This window comes from Thermobia domestica, chromosome 7, assembly GCF_964235325.1.
Source record: "Thermobia domestica chromosome 7, izTheDome1.hap1.1, whole genome shotgun sequence".
Lineage (NCBI taxonomy): Eukaryota > Metazoa > Arthropoda > Insecta > Zygentoma > Lepismatidae > Thermobia > Thermobia domestica.
Window position 1 is genome coordinate 53,461,095 of NC_137460.1, and position 27,388 is coordinate 53,488,482.

A 27,388-nucleotide genomic window follows, 5' to 3' on the forward strand; every position below is an offset into this window, starting at 1 on the left:
GGCAACATTGGTCGTTTTATTTTTTTAATGGCGGGCGATTGTTTATGATTTGAAAGGTGTTTTATGTGATCTTTATTTTTCAATCTGAAAATTACTTTCAAATGTGAAAAAGAATGACCGGCAAAGTGGAATCAACTATTGATAATATCCAGGAGGAAGAAAAGAGAGACATAACACCTACGGAAACAAACCATATTTCAAGAAATGATGAAGTGTTGAGTCCATTCAGAAGAAGCCGAAAGAGAAGATCGTCAGTCCACTTAATAGCGCTTGTTGCTAGTAAGTAAAATATATTTAATATGTATCGTAAATCATTTGTGTCCTGTGCGTTTTTTTTTTTTTTTGATAAATAGCAAAGTCTTAGATTGGAATTACAGATGTTAAAAATTTGGGATCATTCATGTGTACGAATATGATTTTTTTAAAAGTAAAAAATGTATTTCTGTCCAGTACTTCCCAGAAGAAGGTGTTATTTAGTTTTCCCCCCAAATTACTTGGTAATGATTACGATTCGTTATTTGTTACTATGATGTAGTAATGAGTATAAATACAGTATGGACATAATGACAAATATTATAGTACATGATCTAACTTGTTCTACGTATTCACACGGGTCAATGTTCCGTTAAGGGAATCCAGTGTCTTTGACACCACTTCTTTCTATTGATTGTCGCTTGATTACATAATATAATGTTATATTAGGTTCTATTAGGTCAGGTTATGTTAGGTTAGGTTAGCTTAGCTTAAGGGGGTTCAGTGTAGTTTTGGACCACCTTAACGGAACATGGACCAAATCACGAATGCTATCTAACAGAGTCAAGTAGGAGTGCACCAGTGGGGTTCAAGTGTCAGCGAGAGGGTATGTCCATAGGGAGCGGGCGCGTCAGCGTTGGTGGATATACGCATAAACGTGGTCGTTTACAACGGCTCACTATGACTCCGGAGCCGTCGATGGATTTGGTGAAGATGCTAAATGTCCAAAATAGAAAATCGTATAATCCTGTTGCTTTAGTTTCTAAAGAAAACTTGTGAAGGATGTTTACCTTGTGTGGTATTGAAGTACGCCCTTGCACCTCAGGCAAGTTGCTTGGTGCAGCGTTGCCAATTTTTGAACATGCTCAGTTCAAGTATGTCAAAGAGGTTTGCTCAAGCAGACGATTCTACCAAATTGTAACACTTTTCTTAAATTCTCAGGTGGTTAGAGCTTTTTTTTTTTTTTTTTTTTTTTTTTTTTTTTTTTTTAAGTAGGGCATACACTAAATGATGAGTTCCATTACTAGTTGCAGATTGACTTCAGGGGGCTCAGTATAAATACAGTGTGGACATATGGCATAAAAACTACAATGCATAAAACACGAACCAACTTGTGCTAGGTAGCCATCAAAAGGCACGAATGCCATCTAACCAAATCATGCAGGAGTGCAGCAAAGGGGTGCCTTCGTAGGGGACAGGCGCGTCAACGACGGGGGTATACGCATAAACCATGATAGTGGAAGAGCACACTTACGCAATACTTTCACTGTCGCTCAAAATTCACCTTAATATGCTGTGCACTGACAGTAATTACTTTTATTCACACTCTCCTTCCTTCACAAAAAAAAAAAAAAAAAAAAATCCCATCATATTTTACCTGTAAATTTTCTATTTGGTAGAGCCGTCTGCTCGAGTGTACTCATCAAATATAGCATCCATGTACACAATTAAAATTCTAGTTTTTAAAAGAAAATATATTTTATTTGGGTTAAGTTCCGATAAGCCCCGTCGCGCCAAACCAATATAGTAAGCAAACATTGTTTACTGCTTCAGTTACTTTACAAACCACAGTAACCAGAAGAAACTAAACTAATAAGGAATTTACTTATAGGCCTATATGTAATATCCAGCCTAGTTTTTACTTTTGTCATTTCATTCAATGATTCAGTTCGTAAGGAAATTTCGTGAAATGACCTATCAGTAGGAACCGTTCCTCACCAATCGAATCGGATAGAAATCATGGTGGTTCAGGCTGTAAAGTTTCTACAGTTATTTTGAACATTACCAGATTCAAATCCTGATAGATTTAGAACCATTCTAACTTCCCATCGTAACATAATTCTAAATTTATCAAAACTTGAAATATGCAATGTATAAAATAATAAGGGAAAAAAGGTATAGCAAGATCTACTATATTTATCGGCTGCTATAAAGGGCACAGAACAGACAATAAGAAACCCGAAAGCAACAGTAGAAAAGACACAAAAGAGAATGAATGAAAAATATGAACCATATATTAGGTTATATACATCAGGGGGAAAGTTCCCCAACCTCCCTGAACAAGTAAAATAAAATAATTGCTAAAACTAATACGAATATCTCACAAAATTATGCACTTGAAAAGGAAAGCACTCTCGAACCCCTCGAACTAAACCAACTGTGTATCTGTAAATAAAATAAAAATTAAATAAATAAATAAATATCTGGAATTTTAATGTGGTAAATATAGTTCGGCTGCTTGCTTCATGAATAAATGGCTGGTTCCAGTGAATAACCGGCTAAGGTGACTTTTACAATAGTTACCTGGCTAATTTTGACATAACCAAATGCTGTAACTTCCTCAATTTTATGAATTCGCCTTAGACGCTTCTACACAATGAAGAACTCACCAAAACAAGCTTATACCTGTAAAATCTCAATTTTCAGAAAAAGTAGACTTAGTCGTTTATTCACTGAAACCAGCCAAATATTTCTCCCTAACATTATAACAAGATCACAATTTCCTACTTATATAGGATATAATAGCCGAACTGCATCACCATTCCTTCTTAGTCATGTGTACAGCTCAAACTCCTTTTCGAATGGCACCAAACGTTATCAATATTTTGTGTGTATGCCGCACTAACAGGATTGACGAAATTAGAGGAGTGGTTCACAGTTAAAAAGTCTTCACTGACCACTAAGTACGAATAACACATGAGCCGTTCCATGTCAAATCAACACAATTTGAAGACAAATTTTACCTTACCATCTCAGGTTGTCATGAAATTTTGCACAAGAGTACTATTTATATAGACTAAGAAAAATATCAAATTTCATCTTTATATATCAACCGGCATTGTCGATATGGCTATATAAAGTTTCAAAAAATTGCCCAAAATAGTATGTTCAATGTACAGTAGAGCGTCGATTATCCGAACGTCGGTCAACCGAACAACCGCTTAACCGAACTGTGTACTCGCTCGCACCTGTTACTCTCCCACCCTACCGTCCATCATCCCCCTCACTCCCAAACCAAGTTTCCCACAGTAGTCGCCGCACTGAGCCACCGCTGGCGGAACATTGCTTCTAATGGGGCCTTCTTAAGGCGTTGCCTTTGTACGTTACTTTGTAATACTTAAAGAGATGCCTGTTTTTATGAATAAAGTTACTGTACAGTACTTCTTTTTGGCAAATGAACATGTACAGTTCGATTATCCGAACAAACCAGTTTTCCGAACACCCGTGTCCCCCAATTACTTCGGATAATCGACGCTCTACTGTACCCAATAAGCATGGAACAGCTTATCCAGCTTCGTTTAGCTTGCCGGATATAAACATAAGGCAAAATCCCACGAATAGACCCTTGTGCTAAAGGACTCAGATGATTAATGATTTCAAGTGAAAGATTACGAAATAATTGGTGGAATTAGAAAGTAAGAAAAAACAAGGTGGATTGATTTAAATCATTTGATTTTTTAAGTAAATATCGTTGATTTAAATCAAATTCTGAAATTTAATTTAAAGTGAAAATAAGTAAAATTCCGTTTCTGTTCTATTATTTCGATTATGGAAGTTAATAATCACAATACAATGAGACTCAAATGTATGAGCAGCACAGCATGAAAACGAGTGCCATGCAGAGGATGATCAGGTTTTGAACGGGTAACGGGGGGAATCCTGCTTTCTTCTCTTCGTAACATAGGGTTTTTAAATCGTAACTATTCCAACAGGACATAGACAACATGGATATTTAAGACGAATATTCTTTTGTGTGCGCGTCTGTTTATTCCTAGATAATAAGGGTGTATTTAGAGGGGTTCGATCTCCGAAACTTAAAAATTTTGTAGATTTTATAACTTTAGGCGAAATTTATATACTTTATATGTATTTAGTGCCGCAAGCTAGTTCCGATATTCTAAAAAATATGCCCCTGCCAAATATCAGTAACTTTTGTGAAACAAAAGTTCATGTTGATAAACTTGCTATATTATTTCCTTAATGCTTAAGAAACATTGTTTGGAATTGAAATAGATTAACGATTGGGGATTAATTCAAAATTCAACCCCAATACTTTCACTTAAATGGTATAATTAACATTTAATACAAATTCCTAATGTTTTTTCTTCAGTTCGCGAATTGTATTATACAAGGAGAAAGATTTGATTTAGATAAAAAAAAAATCAACAAAAATGATTTTTTAAATCAAAATCATGATTTTTTTCCACCCTGAGAAGAAGTGAGAGAACTAGAAAACCCATAGATATGATGTTGCCTGGGATCTAAGAAGGGACTCATCGAATCAGAGGTGAGCTTTGTACAGTGAGCCACCGTGTCCTCCCATATAGCAATGAAATTAAATATTTCTTTCATACAGAATATTTATGTAGAATCTACGTGGTGATTGTATAAACGTTTGAGTATATGAATGCATATTTTAATTCTGTTACGCGTATTTTATTTTGACAGATGCCTGTGCAGAAGACAAGGAAACACTACCTGCACCTACAGATAAAGATAAGGAAGAGGACAGAATTACTTGGTAAGTCTTAAAAAATTACAACTGATAAATGTTTGCGAAGTGCCATTTTTAAAGACATTTCATTGTGCACCAGGTTCAAACATAGCAGGATACATATCTGATGTTGATCCGAATAGCAATTTGGATTGCACTTTTGTAACATACCTTGTTTGTTACAGACAAGTTAATAGGCTCAATGTGAATTTTGAATTATATTACTCATATTAATATCGTAATTTTATAATAGGGCAATTTAAAATATCCTTATGTTCATTATTCTTTCGCAAACATTGCGTTGAAATGCAGATTTTGTTGTGTTTAGACGTTGGTTCTCTTAGTAAACTGCTCTTGAGTTTGTTTATCAATGTTCTTCTTCTTCTTCTATTGAGTCGCCCATAGTAGGAGAATATACAGGCATAGGAGCATTACGGAATGAGGCCAGTTTATAACGTTGATTTATAGTTCAAATTAAGGTTGTAGTATTCTTTCTTACTATATATTTTGTTCATGAATATCTATATTTTATGCGAATTATCTTTATTTTGTTTAATAAAGCAGTAGTAAAAGTTTCACCAAAATTTCCCAACAGCGGGAATGAGAGAGAAGCGAAGCGGTGAAACGACTGTCTTTATATATACTGTGTACTTCACCAAAAGCCGAACAAGAGTGGCGTCGTAATTTTCTTTCTTCTGTTAGAAGAAATTTTATTTTGTGATGAACTGAGAGCGTGTTCGTCGTTTTACTCTGCATAATAATAATCTCCATGAAGTGAAATTATAGTGAGAACGTTATTCTCCCGAGGTTTTGGATGGAAGGGAGATAATTCTAACATATAAAAGGTGGAAGTTGATCCCGCACATGGTGATTCTTGTGTAAGCTGAATAATGGCGTAAAACCTAATTACTTCTTCTAGTAGCAGCACTTCAGGTAACGTGACTAACTTTAAGTCTATCTACAATGACTATTCTGCATGTGAGCCTTGAAGTAAAGTGAACTTAATCTTGTTTTCTGGGAAACTTCAGTAGTAAAACTCGAACTGCCAAAGGTCAACGGATATATCTATATTTAGTTCAGTTGAATTATTTTGGAACACGAACCTACTGAATAAAACTATTCTTTCTTCGTATTAGCTACAGTGGTTTATCAGAGTTAGAATAAAATCTACGGTTGTTTATTAGAGTTAAGATAACGAAAGCACGGGTGTTCTTCAGAAGTATAAATTACTATTTGTGAGTACGAAAATGTATAGTTCACGAGTGTATCTTATACACGACACAATGTCCGAGTAAAGAGTTCCTATGGGGGAAACCTTCTTCCATGGGGGCCCAGCCTGTGCGCGGCCTCGAATAGTCTTAGCCAGCCCTCTCATTATGTAAGTCGTACGTAGCGTAAATCTCTCTCTCTCTCTCTGTTGTGAAGTTCATTAAGTATTGAGTTAACCGTATTAGAAATGTATGGAAATATTTTCTATTAGAGCTCCAATTTGAGTAAATTTGAGTATAATAATATATATATATTGATAGTATTTATCAGTGCTTCTTGCTATATGTGTTTACAGTTCAAGTGATTTCATGGGTAAGGTTGCCATTTTACGAAGACTGTCTGAATAGCATCTATAGTTCTCCAAAGTTTGTCCACCTTCGGTTATCATATGTTACAGTAATAAGTTGAACGTTGTCCCTCTGCTTAGATTGCTGGTGTTTCTAACTACGTTATGTCAAATTGCTGTTTGTTCAGTAACTGTCTGTCTATAAAAGAAATATATGTATATCTCGTCCATTCGTCCAATGTTGTCTAGTTAATAGATATATATACAAAGTCTCATCCAATTGTCCTGTATGAAGTGTATTATATACTATCGTGTCCATTGTCTACCTAATCCAGATTGTCTAGTATTGTCTATTATTACTGTCCACCTAACTTGTCCGCCCGAAAGGGAACATTATTACTAAACGTCCGAGTCATTAGTTGCTGTGTCTGCCCAGTGGATGTTCGGCTGTACACATTACTATTTGAGTGGCTACGGCATATTGAATTATGCGAAATGTGAGAACGGAAATTCTATCATGCTGAAGTGGGGATTAAGACATCAAGTGTACTATATTTGACTTCGTATAAATTGCATTACATTATAATCGATAGTAGAATGCGCCCATGGTTGGAGCTGCCGAACGGGGATGTCAGTAAATATTACCTCCGTTCCTTTATTGATTGTGTTTGGCACTTGAACTGAACCGGAAGCGGTAACCCTTCTTTCAGCTGACGCTCGCTCAAGCGAGAATCACTCTGTTTTGTTATTATGTCGTACCTATGACGAGTGATGTGAAACTCTTAACTTTATTTAGTTGTCTGCGACTGCAATATGGTTGTTTCTCTTAAGTGGTGTGACGAAGTGTCAGGTAATAGTTTCTAACAGTTACAATACAATCTACTTCGACTGTTGGTCTATGGACAGTTCTCTGGTAAAAAAAAAAAAAAAAAGTTAACAATAAAATCTGATAATGGTTGATATTGTAAACAAATTGGATATGAGATTGACAGACAGAATTCTAGATGTGTTCTATTGAAGTTTTTTTTTTCTCACAATGTTATGATACTATAATGAATATACTGGCACCTTACGTTAATTGTAGAAGTGTGGTTAACTACCACACCAGTCTGAGTTGAAGCATTGTTAATAAATCGTATCTGAAATGAATTTTCTTTTTCAAAGTACTTAATATAACTAAGGTAAAATATTCATATATACGTACATGTTTAAGCTGAGCTTTATTAAAGGAGTTGAGTGGAGCTATTACTCTCCCTTCTAATCTGCATCCACCGGAGGTAAGTTTCTGGTTCTTCATTCTTTTTGTTTCCGTTTTCGTTTATTAGTTTTCCGTTGCGCGATAGATTCCCTTCTCGATTCCTTTCGAGGTTGCTAGGACTTCGAATTAGGGATCAAGAAGTGAGTTCAAGGGAGGTGGTCGTTACGTATTGGAAGGAATCAAAACTTCCCTTGAACTAGGCTTTTAGATTGTAGCAGTTGTTATACAATTTTTGGCGAAAAAAAAAAAAAAAAAAAAAACAGAGAGAGGAGAAAGAAAATGAGAGTGAGGCAGATTGTTTGGTGACGTGCACTGGTAGGGTTACTGGTGTTGGTTTCTCCCAAGGGAAGTATTCTATTGTATTGATATATACATATATATATTGTGTGATATATTTTGTGATAGTGTTGTTGTGTACTTGTTAATATGTCCACGTCTGAGCGAATTTCAGTTGGGGGCAGTGTTGCTAGCTCCGATTCGGATAGAGAATACGCGTGCTGTAATCAAGGTAATAAGTCTGTAATATCAGAAACTGCTGAACGGGAAGATTCAGTCATGTGTGAAAAGTGTACCCGATGGTATCACTTCCGTTGTGTCGGGATAAAAGAATCCGATAGCATGTTTGAATTAATAAGTCGGGATTCATACCAATGGATTTGTCAGGGTTGCCAACCCTCAAATGGAAATGGGAAAATCGAAAAATCTTTTGAAAATGGTGGCTTGGTTAAGTCCAACCAAAATGAAGAACAAGATGTTCTAAAATTTCCTGTAGTTACTTCGTCCCCTATTGGTGGATCCGAGAGTTCAATGGAAACGCGTTTGTTTGCATTTTTGCAAGAAAGGTTTGATACGCAGAATGAGAAACTGGACAGACAAAACGAAAAGCTTAATGAAAAGTTTGATAGGCAGCATGATGAAATTTTGATCTTAGCTGAGAAAATTAACGAAGTCAAATTAGAAGCACACAAAGAATTAGTCGAGGAATCGAACAAACTACGCGAACAAATAAATGTGATAACTGGATCCCAGTTAGAACAAGAGGCTCGACTGCAAATTGTCGAGAGTGACCTCTTGAAAGTAAATCAAAAGGCGGAAGAATTGCAAGGTGAATTGCGAAATTTGCCTGAATTAGTTGATACTAATAGCAAGGAGATAACTTCGATTAAAGAAGGATATGAAACTACTGCCACTATTCTCGAATCGGTTTGTGATGAACAGAGAAGCTTAACCAAAAGAGTGTCTGTTTTGCAACAAAAACTTGAGCTTCGTTATGAGCAGCTTCAGAAGGAAATTAAAGAAGCTAGAGCGAAGTTTCTGGTTTCGAAAGAAATAAATATTGAGACTGAAGGGGAGACGATAGTGTTGCTCCTAAAAGAGTTTGTTTCACAGATGTCAGAAAGGATAGGACGTCTGCTGAAAAGAGTAAGTTTGATTATAGTGATCAGCCGATTCCACATTCGGATGGAATGTTATTTAATGGTGCTACTACAGCAACTAATACTTCCTGGTTTTCTAAACCTATCCCTAGTGTTCCGACGATGAAGTCCCCGTTTAATTTAGATACGTTTCCAAGTACTGGTAGAAATACCGTGCCTATCTTTGGCAATAGTAGTTCTCCGGTCTATACTATGTCTAATTGGAATTCGAGTCACTCGACTCCGAAATACTCATCATTCAGTCAACCCAGTTGGGGTAGTTCCATTAGTAATCCAATCAACCCTTTAAGTCAGTGTTCTACACCTTTCTATAATGTGTCTAACTTAAGTCCTTTTGACAATGGTCCTATATGGTCTAGGATTCCTGGTCAGCAATATAATTATGAATCTAAACAGATTTCACTAAAAGATCTTACTTATTTTCCTACTTTTGGTGGAGAAATTCGTCCGGGTGCATCTAGAGCTTTCCTCAGAAATTTCAAACGTTGTATAGATCGATATTCCGTTTCGGATTTTGAAAAGATCAGAGCTTTTCAAAGTTGCTTGAGAGATGGAGCTGAAGTCTGGATTCAGTCTGTCCTACATGAAATCCGTTCATTTGATGATTGTATCCGGCTATTCAAAAGTCAATATTGTAATGAGAAGACCGAGCTGATGCAGAAAAGGTATCTCCAATCTTTAAAGTATGACAAAAATAAATATTCCTCGTTGCTAGAATTTTCTTGGTTCTTGGTTGAAATGTACTATAACATTACCGAAAATCCTAACTTTCAGGATTAATTTTGGGAAGCTTACCTTACGATGATGTAAGATTATTATCTGCTAATCCAAGTCAGAACTTAGTCGATCTGATGATTCAGATTGGGAATTTGTCTTCGATTACAGGTCCGCGTACCGAGTTTGAACCTCCTTCTAGGAAGAGATCATTTATTAAACAGGCGAAGGTTATCAAAACTAACCAAAACTTTAATCAGAATAAAACGGTTGATAGCAGTTGTCAAACTGAAAAGAGGAACCCGGAGTATTCTCAGAACTTTAATAATTATAATAATTACCATCAGAACTCGTTTCGAGGTAATAATCGCAATCGACGATTTAGAGGAAGAGGAAATCGGTATCGAAATAATGGAAATCGATACTACAATAACAATAATAGTTATAATAACGATCGAGTAGAAGAAAATGATGGATCTAGACAGATGTCTAACAGTAACAGTGAAGGGTCTCCGAATTCGAGAGAACAGGTAACCAGTTCGGAAAACATGACTCGCAGCTGCCAATGAGAAAGGGGCAGGCAAGCTGCGAAGGACAAGACCCCTTTCGAAGTATTTGCACAGTGACCTCGTCAAACTCTTCTGATTCTACAAATCCGTTTTTAGAATTTCATGTTAATTTTGTAGTCGAAGACGATTATGTCTGTTCCTCGTCTGAGTACTATTTTTCCCCTTCACCCATGATAAAAGGGAACATTGCGGGCATAGATCTGCGGTGTACGGTGGATAGCGGCGCTGAGCTGAATTTAATGGATTGGGAAGTATGGAAACGTCTAAAATTAACCTTCCCAGCCGCCAAGCTACATCCGTATACTAGGCTCACTTTAGGAGCCTTTGCAGGAAAAGAAAAATTCCAAGTACAGGGATTACAAACTTTTAATTTAAATTTTCAAGGTCACCTTTTTGAAACTCCTATATTTGTAATGAAATACTTACGAACTGATATCATCTTAGGATGTCCCTTCCTGGATAAATTCAATGGTATTATTGATCGAGGTAAATATGAAGTTAGACTCCGAACTTCGTCTGGGACTCAGATTTCCTTACAGACCATAAGGCCTGAAGTATTATTTGTTGGAATTTCGTCGAATCGTGTGGAAGTTTCTTCACCCACATGGCCAGTTCGAGCTATTGAACGGACGGATAAGAACACTTCTTTAGTGACTTCAACCATTGAGGAACCTCAACAGTCAGTGAAGCAGCCTACGACATTTCCGATGAATCCTGTTGAACATTATTCATCAGAGGATCCAGAGCCTAATGTTTCTGAGGTTGAAATTCAGGATTACGTTAAGTCGAGAATCGACTTAGATGAAGATTCGAAACAACATTTAGCCAGTATTCTTTTGAAGTACCGATATTTATTTTCGGAGTATCCTAGACGGGTGCGTGCACCACTCTATAAAATTCAATTAATAGATGAGAAACCGATAGTAGGACCGTACTATCCTGTTCCCCAAGCACTTCAACCTGCTTTTGAGAAAGAACTTCAAACCTGGATCAAGCTTGGGTTAGCCAGGGAACAACCTTCTCCGTATCGTAATCCGATACACTGCGTACGCAAAGCGTCAGGAGGAGTACGTCCAGTTTTGGACCTCCGAGCTCTAAATCAGAAGGTTTTGGCGCCGAAAATTCAGGTGGAACCCATAGGCGAAATTTTGAACCGTGTAACCAAGGCGAAATATTTTAGTTCTTTCGACTGTTCCTCTGGATACTATGGAATTGGGTTAGAACCCACATCATATCCATGTACTAGTTTTGTATACGCAGGTCATCAATATGTAATGTGTGTATTACCGATGGGTATTAAGAGTGCACCTTCAATTTTCCAGAATATCATGTACTCTTTCTTTGATCAGACTACTAAATCTTTTGCCACGGTCTACCTAGACGACATTTTAATTTCTAGTTTTTCCCTCGAAGACCACTTCGAACATTTAGAAAAGGCCTTTGAAATTTTTGCTCGTGCCAATTTCTCATTAAATTTTCGAAAGTGTCAGTTCATCCAACCCGAAATACATTTTCTAGGACACATTATCAGTGGAAACAATATCAAGGTTGATCCTCGACATAATGAGCCCATTCGTTGTTTCCCAATTCCGAAAACCAAACGGCAATTAAGAGCATTTTTGGGTTTAGTAAATTGGAGAAGAAAATTCATAGCTAATTTCTCTGCTTTAACATCTCCTCTATATGATTTGTTGAAAAAGGATAGGAAGTTTGTGTTCACTCCTGATTTATTAGAGTTATTTCACAAACTAAGAGAACGGGTAAGTCAACCACCGGCTCTTAGCCAGCCTGACTTTTCACTTCCATTCCATATTTTCTCAGATGCCAGTGGAGAAAATTTAGGAGGATTTCTTGCGCAATATCTTGAAGGTGAATCGTCCCCAGTCATTATTGCTTATGCTAGTAGAAGGGTAAAGCCACATGAGCTGTCCTTGTCCATTTTCCAACTAGAAGTATTAGCTATTCTCTTTCTTTGCGACCATTTCTCGCAATATATTCTAGGTCGTCCGACGATTGTACATTGCGATAACGCAGCAGCTACGCATGCGTTTACCATGAAAAGTTTAGATCCTAGGACTACTCGTATTCTTCTAAAACTTCAAAGATACGATCTACAATTCCAACATGTGTCATCAGAAGACAATTTCATTGCTGATATACTTAGTAGATATCCTCCGGAACTTCCTGGAGATAGTACCCATCTCTCGGTTAATTTGTTGTCTAATCTTGACTTTTCCTTTCTTAATCGTGAGGAATTCCTTCAAGGTCAATCTGACGATCTATTTTGTCAGAAAGTTCGGGAATCTCTCGTTAATCCATCGGAAGTCTCTGACTTCATAGAACATAAAGGTCTTCTATATCGTAAGAATGTTCGTACAAATCAATGGGTTCTCATTGTGCCACAATGTCTGGTTGATAACATTGTTGAAGCAGTTCATCTGCGAGGCCATTTTGGAGTGTATAAATGCTTGTCAGTATGTCGTAAACTTTTCTATTGGCGTAACCAGCGAAATTCTATAAAGAAATATGTGAAAGATTGCACTCGTTGTGCTGAGACTAAGTTCGCTAATCGGATCATTGCTAAGGAAGCATGTCAAATAGAAGCTCAAGCTCCTCATGATAAGTTAGGAATAGATTTGGTCGGAAAATTACCTTGTAGTAATGGATATTATTATCTTTTGTCAATTATTGACATTCTAGATTTGTTGTCTATTTACCTCTTCGCACAGCACATGTTAAAGAAATTATTTCTGTCCTCAAACAAAAATACTTCTATTGTTTTCCATACCCTCGGGTAATCATATCGGATAAAGGTTCACAATTTACCTCACGACTCTGGAATTCTTTTTGTCATCAACATAATATAAAGCATCTTCAAACGTCTAGTTATTCGCCAAATGCGAATGGAGTAACTGAAAGGTCTCATAAGGAAATTAATCGAATTCTTCGGTTGGAGTGTAATACTCAACAAACCAATTGGAGTAAGGTCATCAAAGTGGCTCAAGATCTTCTGAATCATTCCATTTGCAGTAGTACTGGGAAAACTCCTGCGGAGTTATTTCTCTCGTATTCTGCTACAGAAGCATTTAAGCGTTCATTCCCGTGGCCTCCTGAACTACAAAAAGAATCAGAAGCCCGGAAGCATATAGTAACTTCTATATGTAACCCTAAGAAAGAATGTCAGAAAATAAGGAGGACTGGAAGAGAAGTAAAATTAAAAGAAGGAGATTTAGTGATGGTTAAAACACACTATCTTTCTTCAGCTGTTAAGAAAGAAACTTCTAAGTATCTTAATTGTTTTATTGGACCCTTTTTGGTTCATAAGCTCCTAAAGAATTGTGCAGTTTTGCATAACTTGTCTGGTGAGTCAGTAGGTACTCAAAATTTTCAAAACTTAAAGATATTTGATTGTTCTCCGGATAAGCGGAGGGAATTATTATCTAAACATCCTAATCAAGATTTAGTTTAAACAAATATTGTTTGTAATTATATTTATATAGTCTTCATTTCTTAAGTATCGAGTCATAAATTCAAAAGAAAAAAAAAGAGATTTTTTTTTTCTTTTCCAAGGCTCGGTGAGAACTGTAACATACCTTGTTTGTTACAGACAAGTTAATAGGCTCAATGTGAATTTTGAATTATATTACTCATATTAATATCGTAATTTTATAATAGGGCAATTTAAAATATCCTTATGTTCATTATTCTTTCGCAAACATTGCGTTGAAATGCAGATTTTGTTGTGTTTAGACGTTGGTTCTCTTAGTAAACTGCTCTTGAGTTTGTTTATCAATGTTCTTCTTCTTCTTCTATTGAGTCGCCCATAGTAGGAGAATATACAGGCATAGGAGCATTACGGAATGAGGCCAGTTTATAACGTTGATTTATAGTTCAAATTAAGGTTGTAGTATTCTTTCTTACTATATATTTTGTTCATGAATATCTATATTTTATGCGAATTATCTTTATTTTGTTTAATAAAGCAGTAATAAAAGTTTCACCAAAATTTCCCAACAGCGGGAATGAGAGAGAAGCGAAGCGGTGAAACGACTGTCTTTATATATACTGTGTACTTCACCAAAAGCCGAACAAGAGTGGCGTCGTAATTTTCTTTCTTCTGTTAGAAGAAATTTTATTTTGTGATGAACTGAGAGCGTGTTCGTCGTTTTACTCTGCATAATAATAATCTCCATGAAGTGAAATTATAGTGAGAACGTTATTCTCCCGAGGTTTTGGATGGAAGGGAGATAATTCTAACATATAAAAGGTGGAAGTTGATCCCGCACATGGTGATTCTTGTGTAAGCTGAATAATGGCGTAAAACCTAATTACTTCTTCTAGTAGCAGCACTTCAGGTAACGTGACTAACTTTAAGTCTATCTACAATGACTATTCTGCATGTGAGCCTTGAAGTAAAGTGAACTTAATCTTGTTTTCTGGGAAACTTCAGTAGTAAAACTCGAACTGCCAAAGGTCAACGGATATATCTATATTTAGTTCAGTTGAATTATTTTGGAACACGAACCTACTGAATAAAACTATTCTTTCTTCGTATTAGCTACAGTGGTTTATCAGAGTTAGAATAAAATCTACGGTTGTTTATTAGAGTTAAGATAACGAAAGCACGGGTGTTCTTCAGAAGTATAAATTACTATTTGTGAGTACGAAAATGTATAGTTCACGAGTGTATCTTATACACGACACAATGTCCGAGTAAAGAGTTCCTATGGGGGAAACCTTCTTCCATGGGGGCCCAGCCTGTGCGCGGCCTCGAATAGTCTTAGCCAGCCCTCTCATTATGTAAGTCGTACGTAGCGTAAATCTCTCTCTCTCTCTCTGTTGTGAAGTTCATTAAGTATTGAGTTAACCGTATTAGAAATGTATGGGAATATTTTCTATTAGAGCTCCAATTTGAGTAAATTTGAGTATAATAATATATATATATTGATAGTATTTATCAGTGCTTCTTGCTATATGTGTTTACAGTTCAAGTGATTTCATGGGTAAGGTTGCCATTTTACGAAGACTGTCTGAATAGCATCTATAGTTCTCCAAAGTTTGTCCACCTTCGGTTATCATATGTTACAGTAATAAGTTGAACGTTGTCCCTCTGCTTAGATTGCTGGTGTTTCTAACTACGTTATGTCAAATTGCTGTTTGTTCAGTAACTGTCTGTCTATAAAAGAAATATATGTATATCTCGTCCATTCGTCCAATGTTGTCTAGTTAATAGATATATATACAAAGTCTCATCCAATTGTCCTGTATGAAGTGTATTATATACTATCGTGTCCATTGTCTACCTAATCCAGATTGTCTAGTATTGTCTATTATTACTGTCCACCTAACTTGTCCGCCCGAAAGGGAACATTATTACTAAACGTCCGAGTCATTAGTTGCTGTGTCTGCCCAGTGGATGTTCGGCTGTACACATTACTATTTGAGTGGCTACGGCATATTGAATTATGCGAAATGTGAGAACGGAAATTCTATCATGCTGAAGTGGGGATTAAGACATCAAGTGTACTATATTTGACTTCGTATAAATTGCATTACATTATAATCGATAGTAGAATGCGCCCATGGTTGGAGCTGCCGAACGGGGATGTCAGTAAATATTACCTCCGTTCCTTTATTGATTGTGTTTGGCACTTGAACTGAACCGGAAGCGGTAACCCTTCTTTCAGCTGACGCTCGCTCAAGCGAGAATCACTCTGTTTTGTTATTATGTCGTACCTATGACGAGTGATGTGAAACTCTTAACTTTATTTAGTTGTCTGCGACTGCAATATGGTTGTTTCTCTTAAGTGGTGTGACGAAGTGTCAGGTAATAGTTTCTAACAGTTACAATACAATCTACTTCGACTGTTGGTCTATGGACAGTTCTCTGGTAAAAAAAAAAAAAAGAAGTTAACAATAAAATCTGATAATGGTTGATATTGTAAACAAATTGGATATGAGATTGACAGACAGAATTCTAGATGTGTTCTATTGAAGTTTTTTTTTTTTCTCACAATGTTATGATACTATAATGAATATACTGGCACCTTACGTTAATTGTAGAAGTGTGGTTAACTACCACACCAGTCTGAGTTGAAGCATTGTTAATAAATCGTATCTGAAATGAATTTTCTTTTTCAAAGTACTTAATATAACTAAGGTAAAATATTCATATATACGTACATGTTTAAGCTGAGCTTTATTAAAGGAGTTGAGTGGAGCTATTACTCTCCCTTCTAATCTGCATCCACCGGAGGTAAGTTTCTGGTTCTTCATTCTTTTTGTTTCCGTTTTCGTTTATTAGTTTTCCGTTGCGCGATAGATTCCCTTCTCGATTCCTTTCGAGGTTGCTAGGACTTCGAATTAGGGATCAAGAAGTGAGTTCAAGGGAGGTGGTCGTTACGTATTGGAAGGAATCAAAACTTCCCTTGAACTAGGCTTTTAGATTGTAGCAGTTGTTATACACTTTCATACTAAGTAAGTATCATCCTTCTTGACGTTGTTGTTATGTGAGGTTGTTTTGTCCTTCTTGGTGTTATCATCATATTTTCAACATAATTTACACTACCTAGTTATTTTTTCGTGCGAAACTTGACTCATTGCACTATGCAATTTGTCAAGGTTCTTTCAAACTATAAGTGGAACAGTCCATGTTGTCTCAGTTCGCTGAACGGCCATCTCAAGAGCAAAACTGTGTGAGAAAGGGCTGGGTGGCGTGGAATCATTGCAGCGTTTACATTCTCTATGTGCGTATCCCAGAGAGCACAGTCCATCACAATAATATTTTGTACCACACCTTTCGTTTTAGTATTCTCAATGTCTTTCAGAAAGAAATGGAAAGACATCTTTTCCATCAGCGAACTGCCTCCCAGATCTTAACTTTTTATAAATACTCCACTTCACAACACTCTGCTTCTCATGTGCCCACTTGATTGTTACTGTCAATTTATTTTCATTTTGCGATTTTTTTATCACTATTCATTTTCATGACTTTTTTATTATTATACTTTAATATTTCCATATATATTCATCATTTTTTGTTTACTCGCTTATGTATATTCCAACTTCACGTTCTCAGTTTCTATGTTCTTTAGTTCCTCTTTTTCCTTATCTGATCAAGCGCTTTAGCGAAAGCCCTCGTAGTGTGGCCTTTTTTCTTAGTGTATTATGTTGTTGGTGCGAATGAAATGCCTGTGTGACGTTTTGTGGCCCCAGCAACACGAGAATGAACTTAGGTCTTGCGTCTAACGTCATAAACTCTGTGCACATCCAGAAAACAGAACTGGGATACCCAGACATCAGGAGGCAATGCGTTATTGAACAGAGTCGTATGAAAGTGCACCATGGAGAATACACCATTGCAAGTGATTTTTCTTTACGAATTCAAACTGGGACATTCTTCGCAGAAAAATAAAGGATCACGAGTGGTGAATGGACGCACCACTCGCTGTTGATTTGTCAAATTTCGACCGGGTAACACAGCATTGCAAAGTGAGCCCTATGGGTACCGATCTATTCTGATGAGCTCCTCAGAAATACCGGAACTAGACCCTCAGAAAAGTATTTGCAGGCGAATTAGGCATACACTATATCACTGCGTTCGGTGACTCCGGTGAGATGAAAAGTTTTGGTTCATAAGTTGATACCGGTCAACAAGGATTGCCATTTGGATGAGTGCAATTCTTTGATTGTACGGAATAACCGGGAAGGGTTTCTGCATCGGAGTGTCAGTTTAAATGAAAAATGGATATGATACGACAATTTTGATACACGACACCCGATCTGACTCTCAGGAGAATGGGTGGATCGTTATCAACGTCTGGTATGGTTTCCTAAACCACTTCTCTATCTGCAGAAGATGATGTTGCTGGTATAGTGGTCTATGATGCGAGTGATCTATCATGTCATTTTCAGGCGAGGTAAAACCATCAATTCAGATCGCTTGAGTGCTGAATTCCCAAAAAATGGAGCGCAAGCATACAGCGATGGTCAGCAGACGTAATGTCCTCATATTGCAAGATGCTGCTCGCCCACGTGTCGCGCAAATGACAGTCCAGGCTCTCCATGGATTACAGTATGAAAGCCTTTCTCACCAATGCATTCCCCCAATATTTGTATCAGTCACTACCACCTCGTCCAGCATATCAATCATTCTTGAGAGGGAAGACCTTCCATGATGATCAGGCAGGACAACGTGCGGTTGAGAATTTATTTGTATTACAGGTTGCAAACTTTTTTCGCCACTGAATTTAATTATTGGCTGAGCAATGGCAAAAGGGTGGTATTGTTGATTTCATTTTTTCTTTTTATCTTTGGAGATGACGCATCTGGAGCGGGCATTTCATTCGCACAAACGTAACCTTGTGTCAAACCTTATCTGTAGCGTCTCACTTTTGAATAATATTGTAATTTACTTTTTTGATAATATATGTAATTTTTTTTAAATTGCTGATTCATCGTGTTTGTACTAGATAGGTGTTACATCCTTCTAGATTTTAACATGTTTCCATTTACTGCAAACTTTTTAGCTCCTTTCCTATTTAAAATTCTTTAGAATAAAACTTATTGGTAGCCATCCCTGCTAATCTAGTGGTTAGCACGTTCACCGTTGGTGCACGCGATCTTGGTTCGCTTCTCATCCCAGCCCCCGCCAAGTGAACTTTGTGGTGGACAAACACCGTGCTCGTGGGTTTTCTCGGGGTTCTCCCGTTTCCTCCCACTTTCTTCATTCCACCATTTCTCTCATTATCACCGTCTCCTTTAGCCTAACCGGCATAACCGTGGGACGTAAAACTTAAAGATTTCATTTCATTAACACAAATATGGTGTTTCAGATTCCGGCTTAACTAGGTCTATGTCTCATATACCCTCGATGCTGAAAAGAGACGTTAAACTTCAACGAACAAATTGGTAGCACTACAATACTATAGATTCTGAAAAACTGGTGGTCCTGGGTTCAATTCTCGGTGCAGGAGCATTGAACACATGACGGCGGTTTGGATTCCACCATCATAAACTGTATGTTCACTTCTCATATAGCTTTGGAGCTGAAGGATGCTAAACTTCAACATACAAACAAAATTGTAACGAAACAAGTAAGCATTTTTAGTTTATATTTGCGTTTCGGGATTCCTTTGTTCCAGCTCTTATCTTTTTTCTTTATATATTCTCGGTAATTATTCCATTTTCTGTCATTAATCAACCAACCCGTCTCTCGTTTATCTTCACCAAAAAATTCTGTCAAATTTCTAGCTACGTACTTATCACATAACTAGATGCGATCATCAAGTAATAACACAGTCTTTAGAGATTCTGCACTTTTCTTTTAAGAATGTGTTCTTGCCTCGATATCACAGAATTATTTTAATTTTATGTCAATACAGTGCCAGGAACATATTTTTGAAAGATAAAAAGTTTAACCAAATAACGGGGAGGTTAATTCAGACCGCTATCAGCGGAAACTTATGTTAGTTAAAAAACTGTAGATATAAGAAACTGAAAATTCGACCTCCATTAACGTCCTGGACACTCTGCAACAGAATCATTTTTGAATATTTTAAAATTTATTTTTGGCTATAATTCACATGCTGCATGCTCGAACAAAATCATAGTGTGGCTTTGGCATACGGTATGCCGTGTACTATGACCGTTCACCTTTTGCTCTTTTATATACGAGGGATGACTAGTAAACACTGGATTTACTCGATTAAAGCTGACCTTTCTTTATTCTTGGTTCTTGCTCCTAGATTTAGAATCGGTATCGATAACACGGTCCTAAAGTAGATGACATCCTTTATCAACGCAATAGGAAAAAGTTGCAAGTAAATTTTCGCCATAGTGTATATCATTGTTGCCAAACAGTATTTTCTTCTAATCGTAGTCGATTTTAGTTCTTATCAAGAAAGAAATACAAATTATATATTTCTCATGTTTGGATTTAATAGATGTTGTAAGTATTCACAACAAGAAAATTAAATTTATTTACATAAAATAATAATTTAGCAAAATGTGTTAGCATTTGGCATCCATTTAGCAATTAGTGACAGCTTTTATTCCTTATGGTTTGTATGCCTCATTAATAAATTTCATTTTTTATTTTTAATTTTTATTTTTGATTTCCGAAGATCAGCTTACAATCAGTCTTAGCTCATAATGGAATAAATACAGTATAAGACTAATTTAATATTTAGACAACAATTAGAGTTGATTTGACATCTTTTAAAACTAGTAATCCTCTGCTACGACAACACGTTTTCCCATTTGGCTACGGGCTTCTTTGTTCCGATAGTGTAAAGGGCTGTTGGCTGGTCCTTGAGACATTGGAGAATTGTGTGTATCACCTCGTCATCTAGGTAGAATTTTAGTCTTCCGAAATGTTTTTTCAGTGGCCAAAAATGTGAAAATCAGTCGCAGTCAAATCAGGGCTGTAGTGCGAGTGTGGCATTTGTATTTTTCACTAGAATTGGTCAATAAGTGGCACAGCTTATGTAGTCATATATGATCTTCTGTATGCCTCTTTGAAGTTTATCAAAAAGTAGCGTGTGATAACACTCACCATTTATAGCACCGTATCTTCTTAAGAAGACCATATACACAATTTCCTTATGAGACATGACGTACTGCTTAAAGCAGGATCCAAACCGAGCATCGACCTCAAACCACGTGTAAAAAATGGGGTTACCCATTTGGTAAGGAAGGGGCTTTAGTTGTAGATTGAGGTATAAAGCGACGAAACTAAAACTGATCCTATAACTTGGTAACTGGTCGAGTATCCTCGTTGTAAACAGAAAATGGTATTCTCGTATCCACTAATCTAGGAGTGATTTTTTTTCCCTTTCTTTCTGTTTGCAGAACTCCCTCGTGGCTAAGCTGTTAGCATACGCACCTTTGGCGTGGAAGACCCGGATTCGATTCTTGGCGGGAGCTCATGTAGTTCGGATCCCACGTTAAGTTGTAGGTCCACGTCTCATATAGCCACGCAGCTGAAACGGATGCTAAACTGATAATCAAATCTTTCTGTTTCCAGCATTAATGATTGAGTTTCAGTCCTACAGCGGGTATTTCATTATGATGAATATCCATAGTCACTATCAATACTAGGGTAAGATTTCCTTGCATACTATAAGTGCGTCCAGTAAGAGAACGTCTCTGACAGCTCGCATTGACATTGCCACTACTCACGTGTCAAGGTTTTTTTCAGTGCAACTGTAGTGACAATTTAATTAATGGTATAAGACAGAGTGATCATGGTTGATAACACTGGTATCAAAGTAGGGGCTGCAATGTCCCACCGCATGTGGTAAGAAACGTCAGAGACCATCTCTTGTTGGTCATGCTATAGAATAAGAGAAGTCCAAGGATTTTTTTTTTTTTTTTTTTAAAGCTAGTTATGGTCGTACTCTTTCCCATTTCCAGCTAGAGAATTCTTATACTTTATTATTTTATACTTACCGTAGCTTTACTGCTGGATGTGTCGGAACATTGTTAGAATAATTAGAATAAAAGTAAATATATGTGATGTAAAATAGTATAAATATTCTCAAAATTGGATGTTTCTGTTACAGGCATATTAATATTCTGAAGAAAGAGAAAGAAGATTGGCTGTCTACATTGAACGAAAGAAGACATAAGTACAAAATCGCAAAGAAGTAAGTTTTACATTTGTATAATCAGTTTTTATTCACATTTGGGAATAAAAGTGTCAAGAAAGGCGAGTCGTTATTTCAATTGAGAGTGATCATTCATTGCTTTCTGAATGCAGTATAAACGTCCATGCGCGTAAATGCCTTTTACCTCATGCTGCAAATTCGCCTGAAAAGAATCTCAAATTTAACCCCGGTCAGCAATTGTTACGTGGAAAGAAGCGAAGTGGAATTGTTCTAAATGATCCATTTCAGTATTCATATTTTTAAAGAGGGAGGAGCCGGCTTCGTCTTCAGAATACTTTCGAGGGAACCATACATGGACTTTATGTACTAATTTAAATAAAGATACTAAATGTGGCATAAGAGTATTAATTCGAGTGTGATCATGAGTGCTATGGTAATGTTGGGAGCATTTCCGGGCTACGTACCATGTTTAAAAAAATGTCATTGTATGAGGAGGGGGCAGGGATGTTACTTTGTGCCGCTTTGTTTACAGTCCTGATGTTAATGCTAGGACTGTACGAACATTTTGAAGAACTGAATAAAAACATTTGTGTTTTCATTTTTTGTTAAATGACAAATTAAAGGTGGATGGAAGGAGTGAAGGGTGAGAACATTTCTGTACTGGTCAAGAGACAAGAAATATTGTAAAATTTATCCATCATAATAGAAACATCATTCAAAGCTCAATAATAGTCATTAATCCTAAAAACATTCTGACTTTCCGATAAAAGAGAGAATTTTCAGGTAATTTTTAATTTAATTTTCCAGAAAATGGTAATCATTTATGGAGAATGGTAAGCAGGGTGGCGATAAACCTGGAAAACGGGGAGAAGTTAGGGAATGCCGGGAATAGTCAGAGAATTTCGATTTACCAAGAATTAGATTTTAAAAACATCGGAAATAAAATTTTTAGACGATTTCAATTTTTTTTTTTTTTTTTTTTTAATTATTTATTGGCAACTTCAAATTTAGAAACTTTTCTGTGTTTTCCACTAACGATGTGTTACAAACGTATGTTCTGTAGTTGTGTGCACTATCTTTGCTTCCAGTTGTGTAGTTGGATCAGCGATCCAATAGGCAATTCATTTTCGACACACACAATTTCAACTTTTTTTGTTTGTTTTCGTTCCCAGCTAGTTTCGATTTTATCGAAGTTTCCTGTCCTGCATTAAGATAGAGAGAGTAGCTTATCACGCAAATGAAATAATTTTGGAATAGTTACTCGTATTTGAGATTCTGTGTTTTTATTGTAGTGCATTGTAATTCGCAAAGAGACTTTGTGATAATTACTAAATATGATCAACCTTTTAAAAACATTTATATTAAATAACGAAGAATATACACACGCATATGTCCGTAATAGTCAGCAATCAGTACCATTTCCTAATCAGAATTGCAGGATAAGTGAGTGACCAATACCTTGGATGCAACTAATCATTCCGGGACCGTGGAGGCTCAGTGCTAGAGCGTTTACTTCTGGTGGATAAGGTTCTTGGTTCCATCCAAGCTCGCGCCAAGTGAGCTTTGTGGTGAACAAACACCATGTGCGGGAGGTTCTCCCGTTTCCTCCCACGTTCTTCATTCCACCATTTCATTCATTTCTCATCATCACCCTTTCCTTTAGCCTAGCCGGCATCACCGTGGGATGTAAAACTTAAAGTTTTTTTTTTCACGTAATCATTTCATCATGGTAACTCTGGTTAGTACATTTGATCAAATCCAGTGCATTGGCGATAAAAGATCAGATGTTCAAACTAACATGTCGTCAAAAATACTCATTTCATACAATAATAACTAATTAACTCTATGGCCTATGGAACTCGGAGGTTCAATGTCGCATTCACAAAAGCTCTCCACTGACTTCTATCCTTAGCCAACTGGATCCAACTTCTACTTTGTATTCCCATCTGCGCCTAGGTCTTCCTAAGTTATGAATTTAACGACTTACTTGGTTCAATGATACTTCCGATATATTTCGATACAGCTAATGTCACGTGGATTCCATGAGAAAAATATTTTATAGATATATCTTTTTCCTTTTAAAACTTTTAAATCACTTTCAACAAACTAAGAAAACACAGGAAATATAAATAGTTGTATGTTCTCGAAATTTTTTAAATGCCGTTTGCTTTACAAGATTGTTTTCTTTTTAATGTTAAATTACGTATGTTATTTCAAATGTAAACAAAATCGATACATTCGTTTGTTCTCTATTTGTCTCATATTAACCACTGGCACTGTTGCTCTCAAGTAATATCGCATTCTATTGCGTTATCCGTACGAATTATAACGTCAGTGATCATTTAATTGGCATTATAGCTTTCATACAATATTCATATACATGATTTGAGGGTCACTTGTTTAGATATTTCTAATCTTCGTCAGCAGGGGACAGTCAAATTTCGCATTGTAGAAGCTCTATCTCCTACGTTCCGCGACAGTTCTTTTTTATTTTTTTTATTTTATTTATTTATTTATTTTTTTTTTTTTTTGTGGTTTCTTGCTCTGTATGAAAATATTTCAACAAAACTGCTGCTAATTATTGAAAGTATTCTTATGATATTTGACCATAATAGGGCAATGCTGCTCAGTAGCTACACATAAGACGTATTTTATTGCAATGTTGCTTTGAAATAAACATCCTCTATTTTGTAACCAAAGTACAAAAATACTTTAAAAATTATGAAATTATGATCAGGAAGACATGGTTCAACCATAAAAACAAACAAAATATTTTAATGGTAATGCTATCAATGCTTGCAAATTAAAGGGTTAAGGTGTCTTTTTTAATTTTATTATTATTATTATTATTATTATTATTATTATTATTATTATTATTATTATTAGGCATTTTTACAGTTTCAGGGTGGTCTTCGAATAGTCTTAGTATTAATTAACGTTGTACGTAGTAGACGGAGATGAATAACCTCACTGCTGATATTCCTTTAAACCATAGTCAATCAATTGTAGATAGTAATACAGTGCAGCCCACTTATAACGAATTTCAAGGGACCAATACAATGAGTTCTTTATATTCGAACTTCGTTATAAACAAACTCATGTATTTTTCCGAATTATGGAAAAAGCAAAGGATTAGATAATAAGCAGATACGTTAAGAAGAAGAATATATAGCAGTATATTCTTCTGAAGATAATTTTATTAATTGGGTTGTTATCTAGCCTATTGTACATATTACAGTTCTTCCTACCTGTTCAAGCAGGAAGGAGTCTAATTTTCTTCTGAACCGTGCCTGCTGTCACTGTTCCTTGCACCGCCGCTTCCACTTCCTCAAGTGCCCGAAATGCGTTGTCCGGCACCATGTTGCTGTGTTCGAAAAGGTAGCGTTGCAAGTTCCCCAAATTTTGGATCGCTTCTTTGGAACTCACGGGTTGTTTAACGCGGGACTCAGCCACGTCTAACACAATAAGCTCCAGTGAAAAGAGGAATTTATTTTTAACCTCGACTTTCAACTCGTGGATACGCGTTTCCGGAAATATCTGCACCCGAGGCGATTTCTGCTGTCATCCGAGTGGGAGGAAGAGGAGTGAATTATGCTTGGCTTGCACAGCGACAACAGCTATGAAAACCAGTTTTACGATACCTGAGTTATCCACGAGCAGAAAGAAAGAAAACATGGCCTCGTTCTGAAAACTTCGCTATAAGCGGTCTTTAAGGAAAATATTGTTTGTAATGTACGGTCATTTCTTCCGTGTTTTAAATAGGCGACGTGACGGGAATTTCATTTATGTTCATAATATCCGATAATTCGCTATTTCCGAGTTCAATATAAGTGGGCTGCACTGTATATATATCTTAATAATATATGAAATATTTAATTCTTCCAATAAAAGCCCAAAATCTCGTTAAAAAAAAAAAAAAAAAAAAAAAAAACGCTATGTGATGCAGCTCGGTTGTATCAGTGATATAAATACAAATGTCCATGTTTTTTTTTTTTTGTTTTTTTTTTTTTCAGGCTGTGCCTGTGTGGGCCAACTCTGATTTTTCTCTATAAAACGTCGTTCATGTTTCGTAAACTTGCTTTATGGCAAGGTTTATCTAGGGTTCTACCTCAGACTGAAAATTTTTGGCAATCTACCTATATATATGGCTACTAGCACTACACTTTCATTTTCCGTAATGTACTGTTAAGAGGGTCGGAATTATATATTATTTCTTATTCAGAGTTGAGTAATGCTTTTCCAAATTGACTTTCTTTGTTACAGCAACACAAGTATTGCACAGCAAACATACATTTATTCTTTGACATAAGGAAGGGGAAATCTTGTTCTCATTCGTCATTTTTCATTCTTTTATTCGATGATTTGTAGGGTTTCTTCTTTTCAGATAAAATAATTTTTTCAAAGAAATTCGCTATCTACCCGATACTCAGCTGCAATCCATTGTTTGGCCAGCCCGTCTTTAGGGCAATTCACATAACACCGGCACTTCAACCACACAGAGTACAACTACTCGCTTTACCAGCTGCTTTTGGTACTTGCACAGCTTGTCAATGGTTCGAACTACCAATTTCTAGACGTATCTCGGGCACAATCATACGTAAACTCGCCTGGCGACAGCGTTGCCAGAACTTTATTTACCCACATAGTAATACTGTATATTACTTTTTAATGTGTTAAATTTAAATCTTTGAGAAGTAAGAATTTTATGGTAGAACCTATAACACATATTTGTACTATATCAGCTCGATTGAATTTTTATTTTTTAGAGAGCTTGAGAAGGAAGCCGTTATTGATTGGGAGTCATGCGCTGATGTATTGACCGACGCTGACAAACACTTTCTGTCACAGCATCCCGATTACGAAGGGTTGCAAGAAGTAGCACAAAAGGCTGAAAAAAATTTGATGGTGCTTCAAAAGAAACATTCTGAAATCTACAAAAGGACAGAGCAAATCAACGAATACGCTGCAGCATTCATTGACAGTTTAAGAAAAGACATATGTCATTATGATTAAATAACGCTGTATAATTTGGAATGTAAATAGGTAATTCTTTTGTAAATAAATTAACTTTTTAATAGGTTATGAGTATAATTCGTTTTATAATGATAAAGACATAAGATTAATAAGTATGTATGTGTCTGTAAATAAATATTTTCAAGAACAATTAAATTGGATTTTTATAAGAATTATGAGTTATTTTAATTAGAACAAGGATTATAAAAGAAATCCATATTCATCCATGGTGTGTATAGTAAGAAAATATTGGTTTTAAATTTGTCTTTATACATTTCAACAACTGTTTGTCATCATCCTCAGGACGTAGCCATAAAGGAATTTTTACGTTGCTCTGTGGATTTATATTACCATAACATTTCTCTACCATAGAAAAATAATTATTGTTCTTCGTTGATTTATTTATATTCAACGCTGAATTTACATAGAAGAGCCGACTTAAAGGATCATTGTACTTTGATCTCCTGTTTATGCCTTTTGTTCAAAC

General features: G+C 36.2%; 1 protein-coding gene across 1 annotated transcript; it reads left to right on the forward strand.

Annotated features, from left to right (window-relative positions):
• On the forward strand, window positions 1-27,074 carry LOC145690099 (uncharacterized). The gene is made up of 4 exons (XM_081764669.1): window positions 1-279; window positions 4,702-4,774; window positions 21,844-21,927; window positions 26,655-27,074. The coding sequence occupies exons 1-4, from the start codon at window positions 114-116 to the stop codon at window positions 26,899-26,901; spliced, it is 570 nt and encodes a 189-aa protein (XP_081620795.1). The 5' UTR covers window positions 1-113; the 3' UTR covers window positions 26,902-27,074.
• The last annotated feature ends 314 nt before the right edge of the window (window positions 27,075-27,388 follow it).

Bases quoted from the DNA above. Each gene is read 5' to 3' on its own strand.
- LOC145690099 (XM_081764669.1), top strand. From the start codon at position 114: ATGACCGGCAAAGTGGAATCAACTATTGATAATATCCAGGAGGAAGAA. The intron at 280-4,701 runs GTAAGTAAAATA...TTATTTTGACAG, and splicing joins CTTAATAGCGCTTGTTGCTA to ATGCCTGTGCAGAAGACAAG. The intron at 4,775-21,843 runs GTAAGTCTTAAA...TTTCTGTTACAG, and splicing joins GAAGAGGACAGAATTACTTG to GCATATTAATATTCTGAAGA.